General features: G+C 30.3%; 3 protein-coding genes across 6 annotated transcripts; all 3 read left to right on the forward strand.

Moving 5' to 3' along the window:
• Positions 1-311: 311 nt before the first annotated feature.
• Positions 312-7,362, forward strand: Stau (double-stranded RNA-binding protein Staufen). Of its 2 annotated transcripts, XM_072002177.1 has the most exons (10): positions 313-499; positions 969-1,044; positions 1,203-1,411; positions 1,501-2,043; positions 2,134-2,342; positions 2,417-2,752; positions 2,836-3,364; positions 3,491-3,699; positions 3,806-3,986; positions 4,515-7,362. In XM_072002177.1, exons 2-10 carry the CDS (start codon positions 989-991, stop codon positions 4,523-4,525), a joined length of 2,283 nt encoding a protein of 760 aa, XP_071858278.1. In that variant the 5' UTR covers positions 313-499; positions 969-988; the 3' UTR covers positions 4,526-7,362. The 2 variants fall into 2 exon arrangements, with proteins under 2 accessions (XP_071858277.1, XP_071858278.1); XM_072002176.1 differs by having other exon boundaries at positions 312-499; positions 3,806-7,362.
• Positions 7,363-7,779: 417 nt separating this feature from the next.
• Positions 7,780-9,138, forward strand: Bug22 (cilia- and flagella-associated protein 20). The gene is made up of 2 exons (XM_072002248.1): positions 7,780-8,401; positions 8,474-9,138. The coding sequence occupies exons 1-2, from the start codon at positions 8,126-8,128 to the stop codon at positions 8,777-8,779; spliced, it is 582 nt and encodes a 193-aa protein (XP_071858349.1). The 5' UTR covers positions 7,780-8,125; the 3' UTR covers positions 8,780-9,138.
• On the forward strand, positions 9,023-16,056 carry LOC139986692 (uncharacterized). 3 transcript variants are annotated; one of them, XM_072002214.1, is made up of 7 exons: positions 9,023-9,133; positions 9,366-10,656; positions 11,768-11,797; positions 11,918-12,001; positions 12,070-12,299; positions 12,394-12,774; positions 12,848-16,056. In XM_072002214.1, exons 2-7 carry the CDS (start codon positions 10,495-10,497, stop codon positions 13,191-13,193), a joined length of 1,233 nt encoding a protein of 410 aa, XP_071858315.1. In that variant the 5' UTR covers positions 9,023-9,133; positions 9,366-10,494; the 3' UTR covers positions 13,194-16,056. The 3 variants fall into 3 exon arrangements, with proteins under 3 accessions (XP_071858315.1, XP_071858313.1, XP_071858314.1); XM_072002212.1 differs by having other exon boundaries at positions 11,768-12,001; XM_072002213.1 differs by lacking the exon at positions 9,023-9,133 and having other exon boundaries at positions 9,181-10,656; positions 11,768-12,001.
• The last annotated feature ends 2,874 nt before the right edge of the window (positions 16,057-18,930 follow it).

The raw sequence follows: 18,930 nt of genomic DNA on the forward strand, positions 1-18,930 counted from the left end.
ACGTGTTTATCAACAGCATTAATAAAATTTCAATCAATAATATCAAAGTAAATGTCGATTACATCCGTTACTTCAGTTTCAAAATTTGAATTTATAATACAACGTTACACATAATATATTTTATTGATATTAAAGAATATTAGTAACTAAATAATATATTTAAATGAAATACTCAGTTTATAAAATACTCTTGTAAATAATATGGAAAAATTATTGTTAATAACTGATGATTTAAAGAAATGAGAAGTATCGATAAGTGTAATCGATATTGGAGACTTTTAAAAAAATCGGCAAGTAGGATGATTGGAAGGGATGAGAGACGGTGACCGAGAGGCTCACATCAAAATGGCCGCATTTTAGTCTACAGACGATTTTTCTTTACTGTTTGCCAATAGCCGCATAAAGGGCCTGGCAGTGTTCCCTTAAGTGGCAGATCTGTTTCGCCGGAAATTTCGCTGTTGAATAATCTGAAAATTTTCGTGAAATAGAATAAACTTTGGTAAGAAAATTCAACCGCATAATTCCGCTGCCAAATAGCCGGGCCAAGCCCATTGTCTATTGACTAGTTCATTAGAACAAAAATTTCTTATTCGTGATTAACGCTGTTACGCCTATCAATTATAAACGAATCTTTCTAAATACAGCTCGTAATATGTGTAATATGATTTATATGTACAGTTACTGTCAAATATCTATTACCTCTAAATTACTCATTGTTTTTAACATTACAATGTCATTTTCATGCAATATATTAGTTTACCTAAAATAACAAAATCAAAAGTATGCCGTTTATGTGTAATACTTACATTGATGAAGTAATACTTATTCTTTACATTAGAATAGTTAATGCAGAAGAAATATCATTACAAATATGTCATCTCAGAATAAAAGATGGTATCACCCTAAACTCTTTTGTTTTAAATGAATTTGGTACAATATTTTTTATTCAATATTTTTATTCATTTTAGGTTTTGCATAATTTTTGTACATGATGTTACGTCACCAACATCACACAATGCAAAACCAACTTCGAGATCATAACAGGTTTGTAATATAATATCATGATTACAAAATTCTTTGTAGTTCATACAGCAGTATGATGTATATTTAAATATTTTTATTTCATAATGATAAAATATGAAGTGATCACTAAACACTAAATACTTAAATTTTTATATTTATTTTATTTGATGTTTTATTAGAATGGGTGGTCCGATGCGTCCTATGCAGCAGGCAAATATGGCCCCTTTACATCAGCCTCAGCATCCGTTACCGCATCGGAATCCACATCAACAAATACTGTCCATGCCCCCCCATCAACAACATATTCATCACATGCAACATCCTGGACCACCACATGGAAATCCAAGACAACCAATGTTGATGGGCATGAATGCACATAATGCGAATGGTACATTGAATAAATTGTAGTGTATTTTTGTACATTAGTAAATTATTTTCAATACTAGAAGGCTAACTAACATGGGTCACTTCTTTCAGGCACCATGGTTAGCGTCAGTCTAAAGGATCAAGCAAATACTGTTTCTGTGACTCTACAAAATCCAAATGTACCACCACCACAGTATCCACCACCTCAAAATAATCAACGAAATCCCCCACCTCCGCAACACATTCAACAACCGCAAAGCATAGAATCAAATAAACCAACTACAAATGAAACAAACAGTGGAGAGTCCAGAGATCAAAGTCCACCTACTCAAAATCACGTTAATGTGACTGATTCAGCTTTGGCAAACATGAAAGAAAAAACACCAATGTGCTTATTGAATGAGTTAGCACGTTTTAATAAAATTCAGCATCAATATAGGTTGACTAATGAACAAGGACCAGCGCACAAAAAACGATTTACGGTAACGCTAAAGTTGGGCGAAGAAGAATATGTTGCTGAAGGTCCTAGCATAAAAAAAGCTCAGCATAGTGCTGCCACTGAAGCATTAACAAAGACGTGGTATCAACGACCTCCGCCAAAACCTACAAAGACTATGAGAGTTGGACACCCGGGGAAATGTTTCGGCGGGCCTGGTAAATGCATACTATATGTATACTGATTACAAAAAATATATTTAAAAAATGTAAATATTATGAAGTTTTAAACTATTTTCTCTATTATAGGAAATTTACCACCAACTGTTGAATTAAATGCTTTGGCTATGAAAAGAGGAGAAGCCACTGTCTATACTTTTAGACAAGCTCCACCAGCAGGATTACAACAATATGTTACAAACGGTTTAGGACACTTTCCTAGAATATTTAATCCACGTTTTCCTACATATAATCGTGGTTTCCATGCAGAACCTCAATTATATCTTGTATCTTTGAAGGTAGAAGTGTAATAAACACATCATTACAATTGTATTTCTGGATACAACATTTTATTCAAAATATTAATTTATAGGTAGGAGAACGTGAATTTATTGGTAGAGGTCTGACAGGTCAAGCAGCACGACATGATGCGGCAAGCAAAGCTTTAGAACAATTGCGCCAATTGCCATTACCAGAAGAAATAGCAAATACTTGTAACAGTGGCGAAAACGGTACATTAGGTGAAGCTAAAGATCCGATTGCAGAATTGAAGAGCCCTGTATCATTAGTTCACGAAAAAGCATTAAAACGTGGCTTACCTGTTAGTTTTGAAGTTGTGTCAGAAATTGGTAAGCCTCATATTCGGACATTCAGGACGAAATGTACTGTTGGAGATAAAGTCACGTTAGGAGAAGGACCTTCAAAGAAAGTAAGTTTTTTTGTATTTAAAACGTAATATATTTTATATAGGTTCTTTGTACTAAACTAAAAAGTATGTGATTCAACGTATAGGTATCGAAGAAACACGCAGCGGAGTTCATGTTAGAAGAACTCAATCGCCTACCTCCATTGCCTGAAACTATTCAAAATCGTTTAGTACGCGTGAAGCGCAAACCACCGGCAACAAAGAAGAAGTCGCGAAATCTTATAAAAGTTTATCAAGAACCACGTTCTGACTCTGACTCTGCAGAGGAAGTTAATCCAGTTTCGCGATTGGATCAAATACAACAAGCTAAACGAGAGAAGGAACCTGTCTATAATCTGATTGAAGAAAAGGGTGCTCCGAGGCGAAAAGAATTCGTTATGGAGGTTACTATGGGACAATATTCTGCTCAAGGAATCGGTCCTAATAAAAAGTTAGCTAAGAGAGCTGCGGCTGAAGCTCTTTTAACACAGTTAGGTTACAGTAAGCCCCAACCACAACCGACGAAGCCATCGATTAAAACAGGAGAAAGTGAAAATACTGAACAAAAGCCTCGAAAAGTTACCTTCTTAGAAGATGAGCAGATCAATGAAACTCAATCTCATCCACCAGTAGGAGGTAAGATAATGTACATATAATAACAATTTCTATAATATCCATTATGTACAAATTATGAATACTAAAAGTTTAAAATTACATTATTTAGTATATATAAGTATCCTGAAAAATTTTTACATTAATCAGGAACTATTGGACGTCAGTTAGTACCTGGACTTTTATTAGTAGACGGAGGTCAGGAATCTAAATTAGGCAGCGGACCTAGCGTACAAATTGTTGCTGAAGAACTACGAGGACAACAGCAACAAAACCCACCCACTGTTTCTCCCAAAGATCAATTGAAATATCTGTCTCAATTATTTAATTTCAGTGTGGAATTTAATGATTTTCCAAAGGTATATATAGCTATTTTCGTCTATAATTTAAAATATATATTAGCAGATAATACATATAGTTGTATATAATATGGAATAACAAATTAATAATTAATTTTGTTTTCAGGGAGCAGTAAACAAAGAATATCTATCACTTGTAACATTAAGTACAGATCCACCACAAGTTTGTCATGGCAATGGGCCAACAAGAACTGCGAGCCGTAATCAAGCAGCATTGAAAGCTCTATGTACTTTAAGTAAGCTGGGTCTTGATAATGCATCCAACTCACAAACAAAAAAAGAAAAAGGTGCGTCTGGGGATGGAATACATATTAGTATTCAAGTTAAAAACAATATAATGGATGGAGCTATTGATAAGTAGTTATATAGTATTTAAGATTTACATATAAGCTTAATTTACATTGCCCTTTTAAGGCATTGCAAAGGAAAATTAATTTAAGGACATTTCAAAAAGTCATTGATGAGAACAATATATATCTGAAAACAAAACTTAAAAGATATGTGATTTCATTGTAGGTTTAGTATTAATAGTAAACATTAATATTAAACCTTAATGTTAAATCTTCTGAAACACTATGATAAAATTTTTCATAACGATTTGATTGAATTCTTTTTAATTTGTTAAATAGACAAACGTAGGAGTCATTGTTCCCATTATTGTGTGTTTCTAATATTTTTTATTATATATCATGAATTTTTTATTCCTATTAGTATGTATGTTGTTTTTATGTATATATTTTCCTTTAAAAAAATTATTTTTTATATAGTATTAATCATGTGTTCCATTTTTATTAATGTATTTACATATATTACAGTTGTTGAATGAACTAATCGGAGGGAGAATGAGTCTTCTCGATCTATCTCTCTGGGCCTTATTGCACGGTAACTTCGATATTGAATCACCGATGACTCTCGATCTTCATACATAACGCCATTGCTTCTTTAACTTAACGGATCGCGGGTTTTGAAGATCAGTAGCTTTTTATGAAGGATAAATCTTTTGCAGTGCCTTAATCGCATCAAAAAATTGCTCAAGCACCAATAAATAATACAGTCTTCTTTCTTCTCCTTTTTCTTCTTTTCTTTCACGGCAACTGATCGTTTGCAGCAACCTTTCATGGATTTCTGCAACGATTATAAATATGGTACGAAGAATTTGTATCTACGATTGCGTAAATGAATATATATAATTTAAATCATATTTTTTACGCTTAAACATGTAATAACGTCTTGAAGTAAGAGGTGTTATTGGTGCTTGATCAAGATTGTGATCTTAACAGTGATTATTGATTCTATTATATTTATTATAACAATTTCATTGATAGGGTCACAATCAGTAAACATAAACTGTTTAAACATCGTAAATGAAATGGTCATTTTCCAGAGAGTCGTGGTTTATGATCATAAAAGCATTGTAGAAACGTTAAGCGAAAAATATTGAAATCTGAGATGAAATGCGGCCATCTCCTAATTTCTTTATTTAATCCTTGGCTTTCTCATTCTCGCGAGTAAAATGTCTTTTATGTCTTATTACCTATTATGAACGCGTACAAATCAGTGAAACAATTTCATGATCTTCATTTAGATTCATTTACATAGATGTAAAGCAACTTTAATAGACTAGTCTTATTTCGTAGAAAGAATTTTCGTTGTTTTGTTGAGCAAAGCGAAATTTTTAATAATGATTAATTTTGAAATTATATAACAATCAATACAAAAGAAGCGCATTTTCCAAAATGAGATTCGGCAAGAAATTGAAAAGAATTATGTGTATTAAGTGTCTCCAACTGAGAAAACAGTTTTTTATGATTGTAATATTCATTAAATGTTTAAGGATGCTTTATTAAATCAATTTAATTATACTGATTTGCAAGATTGCACACAGGTAAATAATACAAAGATGATACAGGTTTGACAATTGGTTGGGGACTCTTTAAACGTACTCGATTGTTCTCCGAGTTTCTGTTTTCGAATTTGTAAAATTGAAGAAAGGTAATGTGATATATTCATATTATTGCCCCAATTTGCTTTTCTATGGGGCCTAGAAGCACTCTGGGGTTATATTCGTGTTTTACAAGATATTGAGAAGTAAAGGACATTCAAATTTTCATACATCCGTTATCTAAAACGAAAATGGAAGATGATCTGGATGTATTGGAAATTATAGATAAGATGGTAATAATTCAAAATTTGTCTTGTTGAGTCATGGTTATTAATAAAATATGTTCGATTTAATCGTATTCAAGATTCCGATGAGACTATGCTAAAGGAACAACGTCGTCGAATTTTGTCTTATTGCCAGAAGTTTATAACGATACTAAATTGGTCATGATATAAAGAATATCCAATAATGAATGAAGATAATGTCGAGAAATAGAGTTCGTTCTATCTATATAAGAACAAAAGAAAATAATACTATTATATGATTCTCTTGTGAAGACTTATCTTATATTCATTATTCTCACACCATCATTCTACAGATTTCTTAAATATTAATGAACCCTTAAACAAAAAAGAAGGAAAAAGAACATAAATAAATAAACGTAAAATTTCAGTAAAACAACTGATTACTTTTCCACGATATGTAATACGCTCTGTATCATGGAGATGAGAGGAAAGAAGGATTACTTATATCATTTATAATACTTTATTCTTTCAGATAACCATTCATAACGCGAAACCTTCCGAATAATTTATAGCTCACTCGAGGACGAGTTAATGAATGTTCCTTTTTCTGAGATATCGCTTCATAGGTGAGCCTTCCTTCTTCACGTGGGATTCAGTGTTCCAAATAAAAGAAACAATGAAAAAGAGTCGTGGTGAACCTCTTTCGCATAGTTTTTTCAGTAAAAAAAGTAAGAAAATGAAAGAAAAAGAGAAACATGAATCCTACGAAAATGTACCCCTGTTGCAGGACCTATTTTATCCGCGTAAACTGTAATACAATAGTTAGTCGTAATAATAAGTGAATAAAGTATTAATTACTAAGATGTATGAAGTGGAAGTATCTCGATGGAACACGACGATTGATGTGATTCCGAGAAAACGTGGATGCATTAGAATAAAAGGCGACGATCTATAGTCTGCTCAACGAGACAAGAGAATAAACATAAACGTGGTGATTCCAGTCACAGCAATCACATTTTATTCGTGTCTGCCCTCTCATCTCGTTGGGCAGACTATAAATACTTATTTTACAAGTAACTCTTTCCTTTTAAATCTGTAACTATCGGACAGTTGTATTATTGGCACGGAAATTTATATACCTGACTATTATTAAACTGTAAATTATTATGTCGTAAAAACATACGTACTTCGTTTTGTGTTTCAACTTATTGATAAATAAATGCACAAAAATTTCAATTTAGTATTTTCAACAATTAAAGCGATTTTATGTTCGTATAATTAAAACATTAAGTTTATGTGAATTGTGTACCGATAGTTAAAGAAATAATTTCAATGAAAGTAGTTCAAAATGCGAGTGAATTATCCAAAAATTTCTATTAAAAAAATGTTTAAACAACTCGTTAATTTAATCTGATAATGCTGTATATGTTTATGTTAAAAGAATGCTTTCCTAATGATGGGAAAAAAAGATCATACTATGCGATTTATTGTTTTTAATGTTGTGGTATAGAAAATGAAAGTTGCGCTTAAAATAAATCAGTTACTTTGTTTTTTCTTATTTATTCCTTAAGAGAATGCAGTTATAAAATGTAATTTTCAGTAATATCGAGCAAAGAAAAAGCATGATCGAACGGGAAAAGACTAAGAAATAAATAATGGCAGTAAAGATTTTACACTGATAAAGTTTTTTATGGCGAAAAATCGTTAACTCTCTTTTAAAGAATGGTCATCTAATACTTAGATATCTATTGCTTATTTAAACTTTATCGGTTTGTATTTGACATCAATAAACGACTGTGAAAACTTTGAAATGCATTATATTTTTGTTTTATATATCTAAAATTTAATTCTAAAAAATAAAATAGCAAATCGTCTATATTTTAAATTTAAATTGCCAATATCGAACAACTGAAATCGATAAATTCGAGATAATCGATCGATTTTCGATGTAACTGTAAATTTAACGGCAACATTGATCAAACACAAACGATATAGGTTATGTTTATCGCTAAAGTTATTTAGCAAATCAAATTTCTCAAAGAAGATGTCGATTTAAACTAGAAATGCTTTTGTTGATTGAATAATGTTAAGTGTTATGTGGAAATCACCTTTCAACAATAAATCTATTAAAAACATGTAACTTTTTAGTGAACCTCAAGTCATAAAATGAAAGGTTAAGTTACAGATAAAAACGAAAGCATAAAATTCTTTGAGATCTCTGGACGCATGTCTGTAAACAAGAAACACGACAGAAAGAACTATTTCTTAAATTAACAAAGACAAAAATAAGCAAGTGAATATGTTTAAAAATACATTTCAAAGTGGATTTTTATCAATATTGTATAGTATTGGTAGCAAACCATTACAAATTTGGGATAAAAAAGTAAGAAATGGACATATAAAACGAATTACAGATAATGATATACAAAGTTTAGTATTGGAAATATTGGGCAGCAATGTTAGTACTACATATATAACTTGTCCAGCAGATCCCAGAAAAACTTTAGGTATAAAATTACCATTTCTAGTGATGATAATTAAGAATTTAAAGAAATATTTTACTTTTGAAGTCCAGGTAAGAAAATGTTTAACTAATCGTGTGTAACAGAATACAATATACCAAATGATCATAAATATTTGACTTTAGGTTATTGATGACAAGAATGTACGCCGTAGATTTCGTGCTAGTAATTATCAATCTACAACTAGAGTAAAACCATTTATTTGTACAATGCCAATGAGACTGGATGATGGATGGAATCAGATTCAGTTTAATTTAGCTGATTTTACTAGACGTGCATATGGAACAAATTATGTGGAAACATTAAGAGTTCAAATCCATGCAAACTGTAGAATACGAAGGGTATACTTTTCTGATAGATTATATTCTGAAGATGAATTACCAGCAGAATTTAAATTATTTTTGCCAATTCAAAATAAGGCAAAATGTTAAGTTAGTACTAATTTCCTAACACTTTACAAAAATGTTTAAGAAAAAATAAGAATAAACAACAAATATTTATAAATCAATCAATTTCGTGACTTTTATTAATAGTTCATACTTATTTAATAAATATATGTTTAATACATTAACAAATTACCATGTTACAACAACAATAATATGTTTCATTAAATATATTTCATTTTTGACGTATGTATATTTCTGTTAAACATTACAACACAAATTATATTAAAAGATATGTTTATTAAGCAATGATGGCATAATGCGTGCATAAGGTAATTCCATTTATATTCAATTAATGACCTTAATTGTATTTTTTATTCAATAAAAGCTATAAGTTAATTGGTTAATTACTTGTATTTTTTTGTATGAAGCAAAATTTAATTTTTGTTACTGTTATAAATTCATAAAAATAACTTATGTTCGAAACATTCGTTTATCTATTAACCTAAAGAGCATAATTCTCCTAAAATTAAGGGATCACACTTTGCTGTGTTAATCAAAAATAATGTTTTCTTCATGTATAGCGAAACATAGTAAAAAAGTATATAATCTTTTGCAGAAATTTCGTATAAAGCTATATAATTTAAATGTTAATGATATAAATAAGAAGAAAACACATACGCATTAAAAAAGGAGATAGCACATACGTACATTAAAAACTGCGGAAAACAAGATAGCAGTCGTATATACTTGGAAAGTGTATTAATTGCTAATTATTAAGTATTGATTTTTTTAAATGGGGACGTAGCATATCAAGGGGGAGGCTGTTCGTTCACAAGTACCTGGAACTATTTTTCATTGCGACAAAAACATCTACATTCATCCCTTCTACCATGAGGCGTAGTAATACATGCTCAGAAAAATGGCGGGAAAGTTTGGAAAAATTGTCATTAAATTTGTCGATGTGGCGCAACTTCTAAGAAATATATCGATCGAGATCTATTTCTAGTGAGATAAATTCACGATTCTATAAAGGCGGAGAGTATAAAACAACTCCGATGAATCATTGACGAAGAAAATAAAAAATACGAACGAATGAGTCGAAGAAGATGGCGGACCAATTAAGAGTACCGCGTTGATACATTTTATTCTTTATTTCTAGCAAAGGGTAGTATTTTAGAAATACGAATTCATGGATCCACGTGAAATCTTTAATTCCTGGCTAAATAACGATCCAATGATAATAAAATACATTATAATATCCTAATAGCAAATATCGTTTAATACGACCGGAATCCATAAATAAAACAATTGGTTATATACATATGTTTTTCAAATCGACGAATGCTATTATATATTTTGTATTGAGCACTCGTTTCGGGAGAGACGCCGACGCCCGGCGCCGACGTCGTTTTTAAAGCGTCAACGTTGTGCTGGAGTAATCTCACCCAATCCGGGAGACTCATAAGTAAAAAAAATCGTTAGAATAATCAACCCTCTCAGACACGCTGGCACGTCGTAAAGATGCATTGCTGAAAGTTTTATATCGGACGTTTCCGACGTTTTTTCATCACGGTGCTAAGATAACGAAAGGGAGGGAAAATAAGCAATAAGCAATGAATTTAACATTGTGAAACGGAGCCGCGTGAATCATTTAACATAAATCATTTTTAAATCGTGCTTGTACATATAAATTAGTGAAAAAAAAAATATTTCTTTAGCGTGGTGATATCTCGTCATATTTTTTTTTCTTTCTTTTTGAAATGGGTACGGCGAGTCGCGATTTCGAGCGCGATCGGGAGGACGAGATCCACTGCCGAATTTGTGCTAGTGACATACCAAGAAACGACGGGGTCCACATTTTCGCTGAGGATGGTAGACGGCACTACCTGCAGACCAAAATACGAAAATATCTCTACATCTTGGTAAGTCTTCCTCCGCTCCGCGTAAATCAGCGCGATCGCCGCTGTATGCGCGCCTACATGTATATACATACAGTTTCGTGTGTAGGCCTAACATGTGTGCGGATTTTTTTTCGAAAACTCCACTTGGTACCCCGTTGCCGGATGTTTCGCGTTCAATCCCGTCTATATCCTGTTTTCTGTACATGTCAAGAGATACATGTATATTTATCTCGAAAAATTTGAGAACTGCTACAGAACTTCGAAATTTTGTAAAATGCCACAGCATCGATGCAAATTCGAAGTACATCTTTTTGGGCAAATAAGACATTAAAAATAATGCATATAAACTAATTAACTCACGTAGAAATTATTATTTTATTATTGTTTACAATTTAATTCGGTTGATTAGTGAAAAATCGTATTGTAAAATCATCCGTATTAAAAAATTAATTTTAAACAAAACAATATATTTTATGTATCTATGTAAATTAATGTGAAAATTAACGTAATTATAATTCTGATGTGTATACATTACATTCGGAATAATCGAATATCCATAATTAGTAAAATGGAAGAATCCATTTTGATGGGAATACAGAAGTGTTAAAAATTAGCATTTTATTGATTACGATAAGTATGCTATATGCACTATATAACTAGCGCATCTATAAATATAATTCTATCCACATAATAATTCATAAATAATGCGTAATTTTCCAATAAAGAAAAATTGTAAATGAAATATTTAATAAGATTTGAATATTAAAAAAACATTTTTACGATTAAAATAAACAAAATTAATTATTAAGATAAAATTCAGGTTATTTTCCATATAAAAAAAACTGGCAGAAAACACACACATCATTTGTTTTATAATAAAGTAAATAAAATTTATTAATTTTACAAATAATTTAAAATCTATTTTTTATTAAAAATTTTCTTGTATTTTCAATGTTTAAAAAAATTTTTTTCAATAAATAATGAAATATTAAAAATGTTGATTTTTCTTATTATTTCAATAATTTTTAATACTTTCATTAATTTCTAATCACTATTTTTCTATATTATATTTTTTGTACATTTTATTCTTATATCAGTTTATTATCAATATTGTAATTATGTTGTGTTGTAGGTGTCCTCTGAAGATAAATTATCAAAGATGGTATGTGTTACGTGCATTAAAAGATTAGAAAGTATTCATCGCTTTGCTATGATGGCATATAGAACGCAGGAGAAGTTAAAATCTCAGTTATATAGTAATAGTGATGATACAAATATACAGGATGTAGAAAGAGAAAGTGTTAAAGATGTGCAAAACACAAGGAGGGTAGAAGACCGGGGATTATTACATACAATATTAACAAAAGTATATTACAATCATTATATGTTTTAATTTATTTTGTAGATATTTATTTAACATTCATCATTTTCTAGGGGGCAATAGAAATTTTGGCTGAAGGCGAACCACTGGGACCATCAGAATTAATGTCACAAGAAGATAAATGTCATACTCCAAGTATGGAAGAAATGGAAGTCAAGGTAGACCCAATGTTATTTTTACAGTATGGTATGGAGAATTCAGCATCAGAAACTTCAGAAGCATCTGATACAGAAGAAATAATGACAAAAACAAACTCCCCAGAACCATTACCATTAACAAATAAGTAAGAATATTTATATTACCATAACAAAGCATGGTATAGTATCTTCTTAACATGTATGATTATATATTTACTCAATTGTATTTATCTCCTATAGAGTTGATGAAATAAAAAAGGAAACAAAAGAAGAGAGCAATGATAAATTACAAGAAGATACTGAAGAACTTATTTCTAATGTATCAACTAAACCTCATGAATGTACAATATGTGCTCGATCCTTTATATCTCAAATTGGTTTACAAAATCATTTATGGTCTCATTTGCCTAAAGATAAACGACTTGATGGGAAGCCTATTTTAAGATCCCAACAAGTTTATTCTACTAATGGTGTACTTCATATGAATACTGATAATAATTCATCAAGTAATTTTATCTGTCCAATTTGTAGTAAAAAAATTTCTACTAAAGGAAATCTAAAAGTACATTTGGAAACTCATCGGCCTAAGGGAAAATATGGTTGTGACATATGTGGTAGAATGTGAGTATCTCAGTTAAATTTGATTGAGTATCCAATAAAGTGACTATTAATAAAAGTGCTCATCGCATTACAGCTTTAAAACACAGTCAAATTTATTCAGACACAAGGAGTATCATGGTGGAATACAATTTCCATGCAATGTATGTGGGAGAGTTTATCCAACAAATTCTACATTACGAGCTCATAGTATAACGCACTCGGATTTGAGGCCGCACGCGTGCCCTCTTTGTGATAAAACTTTTAAAAGAAATCAGGATTTAAAGTTTCACATAAATCAACATACAGGTGCAAGGCCTTATCAATGTCCATATTGTCCAAAAGCTTTCGCGAGTTCTGGAAATTGTTTTTCACATCGTAAAAGAATGCATCCTCGAGAAGTACATCGAGATAGACAAAGAGCAGCAGATTTAATGAGATGAACCATGGGTAGCCAATACGAAGAATGGTTTTAGAAAAATAAAATACTTTACGATATTATCGTATCCATGTGTATTAGCTATTGTAATGAGAAACATGAGCTTTAATTTTGAATATTAATGGTGCTAAAACGCAAAGAGCAACGGAACTTTTGTATACTTTAATTGAGTCGTTTAAACATAGTATTAGATACTTATTGTTATTGACAAGCACTTAGTTGTTTGTTCTTACGGCGTAACTAGGTCTTCTTTACATATTATAAAATAGAAACAAATATATATTTTTCTTAATTTTTTAACTTATTGATGTTATCAAACTTGATATACTTCCATTGTTGTTGATGAATTTAGTGATTATTATTTATTGACTCATGTATAGTACAAGTGATAATAACGATAGGTTTTAAACTTTCTAGTTAAAATAAGAAATTCGTATTTTTTACCGTTTATCAATATTTAACTTGTATACATTTTCTTCTGCATATTTAAGGGTAGAAGTTATAGACCACCCTTGCTACCATTTCTTAAAAACGATTTTATGACAATGCGATCGTTAAAAAATTATACGTAAAGTAAAATTTTATTTTACATGCCCATCGTTAACGACGTAATGTCGAACATTATTCAGTCGAAGAGCAGTATTATTCAAATAATTTTCAATGTAATACAAATTAACTCATTGGTAATGAGCACAATGAAGTATTAAACTTTAAAATTAAGATTAAAGTGTATCTCTCATAATTTGCGTAAAAAATTAACTAGTAAAGAAAATTTAGTAAATGTAAGATAACTGTGATTTTTTATAAATTGGTGGTATATTAGAAAATTCAGTCATATTCGATGGGTTTAAGTACATATGTATTGGATATTGTAGATATAAAACAAAATAATAATAGTAACGTGACTACTTATTTCCGTACGCTCAAAATTTGGTCTAAATTTGACGAAATATAATTTTTTTTTATATTTAAATACGAATAAGGAATTTACAATATTTTTTAAAACCTTGAACGGGTACTCTGTATATTGTATGTGATATTTTTAAGCAACATGTACTTAGTATATTTTCAAGAGACAAAAGGTACAAAGAGTTGGACGTTGAAATTATTTGATATTTATTTCACGATTGTTGTGTCACCGAAGGAACGATTTTATTTTATTCTTACGAATAACGTAAATGGATTTGAATGGTGATGAACGTTCTGAAAAATGGAACGTGTTATTTTGTTCATATAAAAGGAGCTGTTTAATGATATTTGATAAAGTATTTATATCTACGAAATGATTAAAAAATGACCAAAGGCGAAAAAAGAAAAGAACCGGAAAAGGAAGCATTTCTTTAGGGAATAAAAGTAGAAAATTTTGTAGTTCGAGGCATATTTTTAGCACAATACATGAACAACATCATCATTAAGTAACGTTAAGACTGTATACGAAATTCTGTGTCAAATTAGAGTAATTGCGTAAATGTAAGGGATTAGTATACAATATCAATGGCTGTATGTGACGAAAGATGATGAGTCTAGTTTATTCAAGATACAGTATCAAGTATAATGAATAATGTAGAGGCTGTAGCTACCGTTACAAACGATCATAATGTTATTCTTTTAAACAGATATACGATTAAAGAAAAGTAAATGTTAACTAAAGTCTGAGTAGCTTTTAGGAAACTTTAGATAAGAGTTTTTAGAGAAGAAGTCATGTAAATGTAGAGGATTATAGCCTCTGCTTCCATATGTATCGTATACATAGCACACGTGCTAGATACTCCAAAAAAAGCGGATGTCTGATAATGGACAGTCACTGAAAAATGTACGACGATCACGTAATTAAGAAGAGTAGTACTTACAGACGGAAAAACCGTGTGTAACTGCGTGCTACCATTGCTAAGTTAGTGTAGTAGGGTGGCCAAGCTTTCGCCATAATGAAAATGAAATGGACCAAGAAAAAATGGAATAATATTGTAATTAACACATCGAATTCAATTTAAAACAAATTTCAATGGTCTTTTTCATCGTGCATTTAGCTTCGGTTCTAAGATTATTTCTTAAATCAGATGATATTTAAAAGTATCTAATCTAAAAATAAATGTTTCGATAAAATATTTTCTCACGTTTTATACATAAAGAATATTTGATAACGCGGAAGCTTTGACAAACAGCCACCCTAGCTTCTTTAGAGATACAATCGTATATTTTGCAATTACCTATTTGCAGACGCTTGCCAGTTACGTAGTTAAGTAGACGAAGATTATTGGATAATTATATATCCGTGAAAATAATCAATTTTTGATAGAAAGAAAATGAAGAGATGATCTCGTTCTCACGGCTCAATTTTTACATCTAGTTTTTGAAGCAGGGATGAGCAAATTATCTTTCTCCCTTCTGAATATCGTTTTAACCCTAATACTGCCAAATACATTGCTTCCGAATTATGTTATAGTTGTTGACGATGTTAAATAGTGTATTCTTATGTATTACGTTAATTAATTATATTATTTATAAAAATTAATATAATTTATAATATAAATTAATATAATATAATTATTATAACTTAATTATTTTATTTATAAAACATTAATTATAAAAATCTTGTCTTAATTATTAGCGCTATATTTTTAAATAGATTTGCTCAACTCTTGCTATAAGGAGTCAAAAATTGAGTATTTTTTTAAAGTTCACGTAACACAGAGGCGATTAGCGTTTAAATTAGCAATTAAAACAATATCTCAGAAGTGCCAGTAAAGCAGTGAACTAACGTAGTGTATTCCGGCAGACAAATATTGGATAATTATATGTAGATTCGAGGTATGAGTTGTCGATAATATCAATTGTGACACTTAATAAAATGATTGTATAAAAGGTCAGCAGTAAAAGTTTACACTTTCATTCCATTATGTTCTATCCTTTGCTTAATTATCATTTTCATTTCATATAAACATCAAATAATCATCCAGCAGGACGAACGCTAACTCGAATATATTATACACGTTCTTTATCATTAATTTTTTGCAATTCAGTAAAATTACTCGAAATTTTACAGTTCTACTCGGTAAAACAAAAACTTGATAAGAAATGAATCATTTTTTGTCATAGATTTTATCTCAACGTGTTATCTTATGTCTCATATAACTACATAAAATTTCCTTATCCTTTTTCCATATTTATCCGTATTTCATATTTACCGTATTACATGTAACAAGAGGAAACTCGCTTCCTTTATCTATATATTAAATGATATCTAGACGCGATATCTATGTCCTTGTACTTTACATTGCAGTGAAAAATTATGATAATTGTACGTGAATACTAGTAGAAAATATTCCAAAATTTATTGCATTTCACACGCTCAATAAAATGGAACTTAATAGAAACGCGATAGAATTCTTACATAATCGTGGTAAATGTACAGAAATGGTAAAATTCAATCTCCTTTTTCTAGTCAGATTTGTGTAAGAACCGGTGCATACTCTCCGCGTAATCACTTTCATTTGTAGTCTGATATATATAATATGAGATCATAAGAAGACGTGAGTCAGCGTTCAAACTAAATCGTCGTTAATCACTATTCTTTCTACTGCGTATTAATTAGGTAAAAACTAGAAAATCGATGAGAATCCTTTTTTAATTATAAAATGCACTAATCTGTAAGAATAACGAACGAATAAGATTCTTTTTGATCAATGATTGTCGAGCATCGAAGAGAAACTCATTTCACTGATTATTGAGATTAACAGATTAACAAAGAAAAATTCATGTGAAATGTAAACGCTGATAAAGAGAAATTAATAATTAAAGTCAATAAACTGAAACGTTTACACTGATAAGATGAAACTGAAGTAACGATCATATGACGTATGCAAACTATGTTAACTCAGTTTAATTAACCGAGTTAAACAAGTCAAACACTTCAAATATATCTATTTTGGTTTCAATCCAGAGTCGGAATAAATACGCAAAAGTCGAGTAGTTCGATAACTTTATAAGCTTTATAAGTCAGTCGTTATCAAGCACAGATGCAAGTCATGCTACTGCTAAGATTTTCTGCTTATTCGAGTCAGCATAAAAGCTGGTGCATAATAAAAAAATTAATGTTATAAAAGTATATTTAATATACAGTCAAGACAGACGAAAAATGTTACAAGCCTGTATACTTCCTCTTCCCGTGATCGTGCCACTGGATGCATGTTTTTAGATCTTTTTACGTAATTACTCAATTCAGTAGAGAACGTATACTTTTGGTTAATTTATCAGAAACTTACGTCAATCTTCTTGATCATCTTATGAAAATGTAATTCACGATATACCACGATTTTGCAAGATATTAGAGATGTGAAAGGAATTATTGCGATTTATTGAAAGAAAAATTTATTTCCCTCAATAAAACACGTTAGAATAAATTCGTTAAGGTAGGATATCTTTGTTCGATATTTGTTATAGTGCAAATATTAAAGTTGTTTGGTTGAAATAACATGGATAAGTAACTTGTGACTTGTTCTATAAGTATACATACATGTATAAGTACATATGCATCTGAAAATCGTGACGGCTACAATGTTGTAACTTGTAGCTAACATCGTAGCGATGGAACTTAAGGCGCAATTAAATTGATGGATGCGAAAGAAATCCAAGTTTAAAGTTGCATCATAGTGCACGCGATCGAGGCGTTTGTTCCAAAGTTAAACGTTAATTTTCGATGTTTAAAAAAAGTTTCCTATCGAAGAATGAACAGCTGCAATGCTGTATCATTACGGCAAGGTCGTTGTATACGGACATGTTGCCCCTAACGATAAGTTTGTGTTTAATCGAAAGATGCCTCGATCGCCATAAGTCTCGTGCTATAATTGTACTTTTCGTGGCATGACATCGTTAACCGCGGTTCTATGTTCAAAACAAGAAAATGATGCGATACACATCGAAAAAAACGTACCCAAAAAATCTTATCTACGGGAGTGCTGTAATTTGTTTCATAATTTTATCTGGTCTGGCTAACTGAAAGAGAGTCAGAAATAGCAATTCATTTGACTTACAAATTAATTTTTTGTCGAAACAAATTGCATAAAATGATAATCTGTAAATGTTTTATTTTGAATGGAACAATATTTGTAAAGTGAATTATGGCCGTGATTAAATCATAAACAGAAATTACTTCTTATTTTTCATTTGTACTTGTCGATATATAGATATTACTGTTAACTGTAATATAATGTAATTTGTAACTTGTAACTATTATATTATATTACAGATATTATAAATACTTATGTACATACAAGGCATCCTTAGAATTGTAATACAACCAAAGATCCTCTTTTCCTTATAAAGAAATGAATCGACAATATATAATAAATTTTGTTTTAATGAAGCTGTAGCTAATCAGGAAAATTGATTTGGGACTGTATGCATACTATATTTTAATTTTCACTGAAACTTTATTCTGTATTTTATTTTATACTTACTTAAATTATAACATACAATAATCATTCTACTATGAACACTTATAAAATACATATAGAAGTTGTAATTCCTATAATTGTAAAAACTGCACGTCTGCAATAGAATTCTACAATTACGACTTGTAATTTGTAAATTCACTAATGTTATTAGTTGGTTACCTATAGTACAAAAGGGCTCTGCTATCATCATTAAATAGAAACAAATATTATATTTTTTAATAACTTTCAATCATACAATTTGGAATCTCTCATGAATTTCATTAAACATTGTATAAAGATATATACACA

Source organism: Bombus fervidus, chromosome 4, assembly GCF_041682495.2.
Source record: "Bombus fervidus isolate BK054 chromosome 4, iyBomFerv1, whole genome shotgun sequence".
Classification (NCBI taxonomy): Eukaryota; Metazoa; Arthropoda; class Insecta; order Hymenoptera; family Apidae; genus Bombus; species Bombus fervidus.

Coding starts and splice junctions, on each gene's coding strand:
- Stau (XM_072002176.1), top strand. CDS start 989: ATGATGTTACGTCACCAACATCACACAATGCAAAACCAACTTCGAGAT. Junction 2,044..2,133: donor GAAATGTTTCGGCGGGCCTG/GTAAATGCATAC, acceptor TCTCTATTATAG/GAAATTTACCACCAACTGTT. Junction 3,700..3,805: donor AATTTAATGATTTTCCAAAG/GTATATATAGCT, acceptor TTTTGTTTTCAG/GGAGCAGTAAACAAAGAATA.
- Bug22 (XM_072002248.1), top strand. CDS start 8,126: ATGTTTAAAAATACATTTCAAAGTGGATTTTTATCAATATTGTATAGT. Junction 8,402..8,473: donor ATTTTACTTTTGAAGTCCAG/GTAAGAAAATGT, acceptor ATTTGACTTTAG/GTTATTGATGACAAGAATGT.
- LOC139986692 (XM_072002212.1), top strand. CDS start 10,495: ATGGGTACGGCGAGTCGCGATTTCGAGCGCGATCGGGAGGACGAGATC. Junction 12,002..12,069: donor TACATACAATATTAACAAAA/GTATATTACAAT, acceptor ATCATTTTCTAG/GGGGCAATAGAAATTTTGGC. Junction 12,775..12,847: donor TGTGACATATGTGGTAGAAT/GTGAGTATCTCA, acceptor ATCGCATTACAG/CTTTAAAACACAGTCAAATT.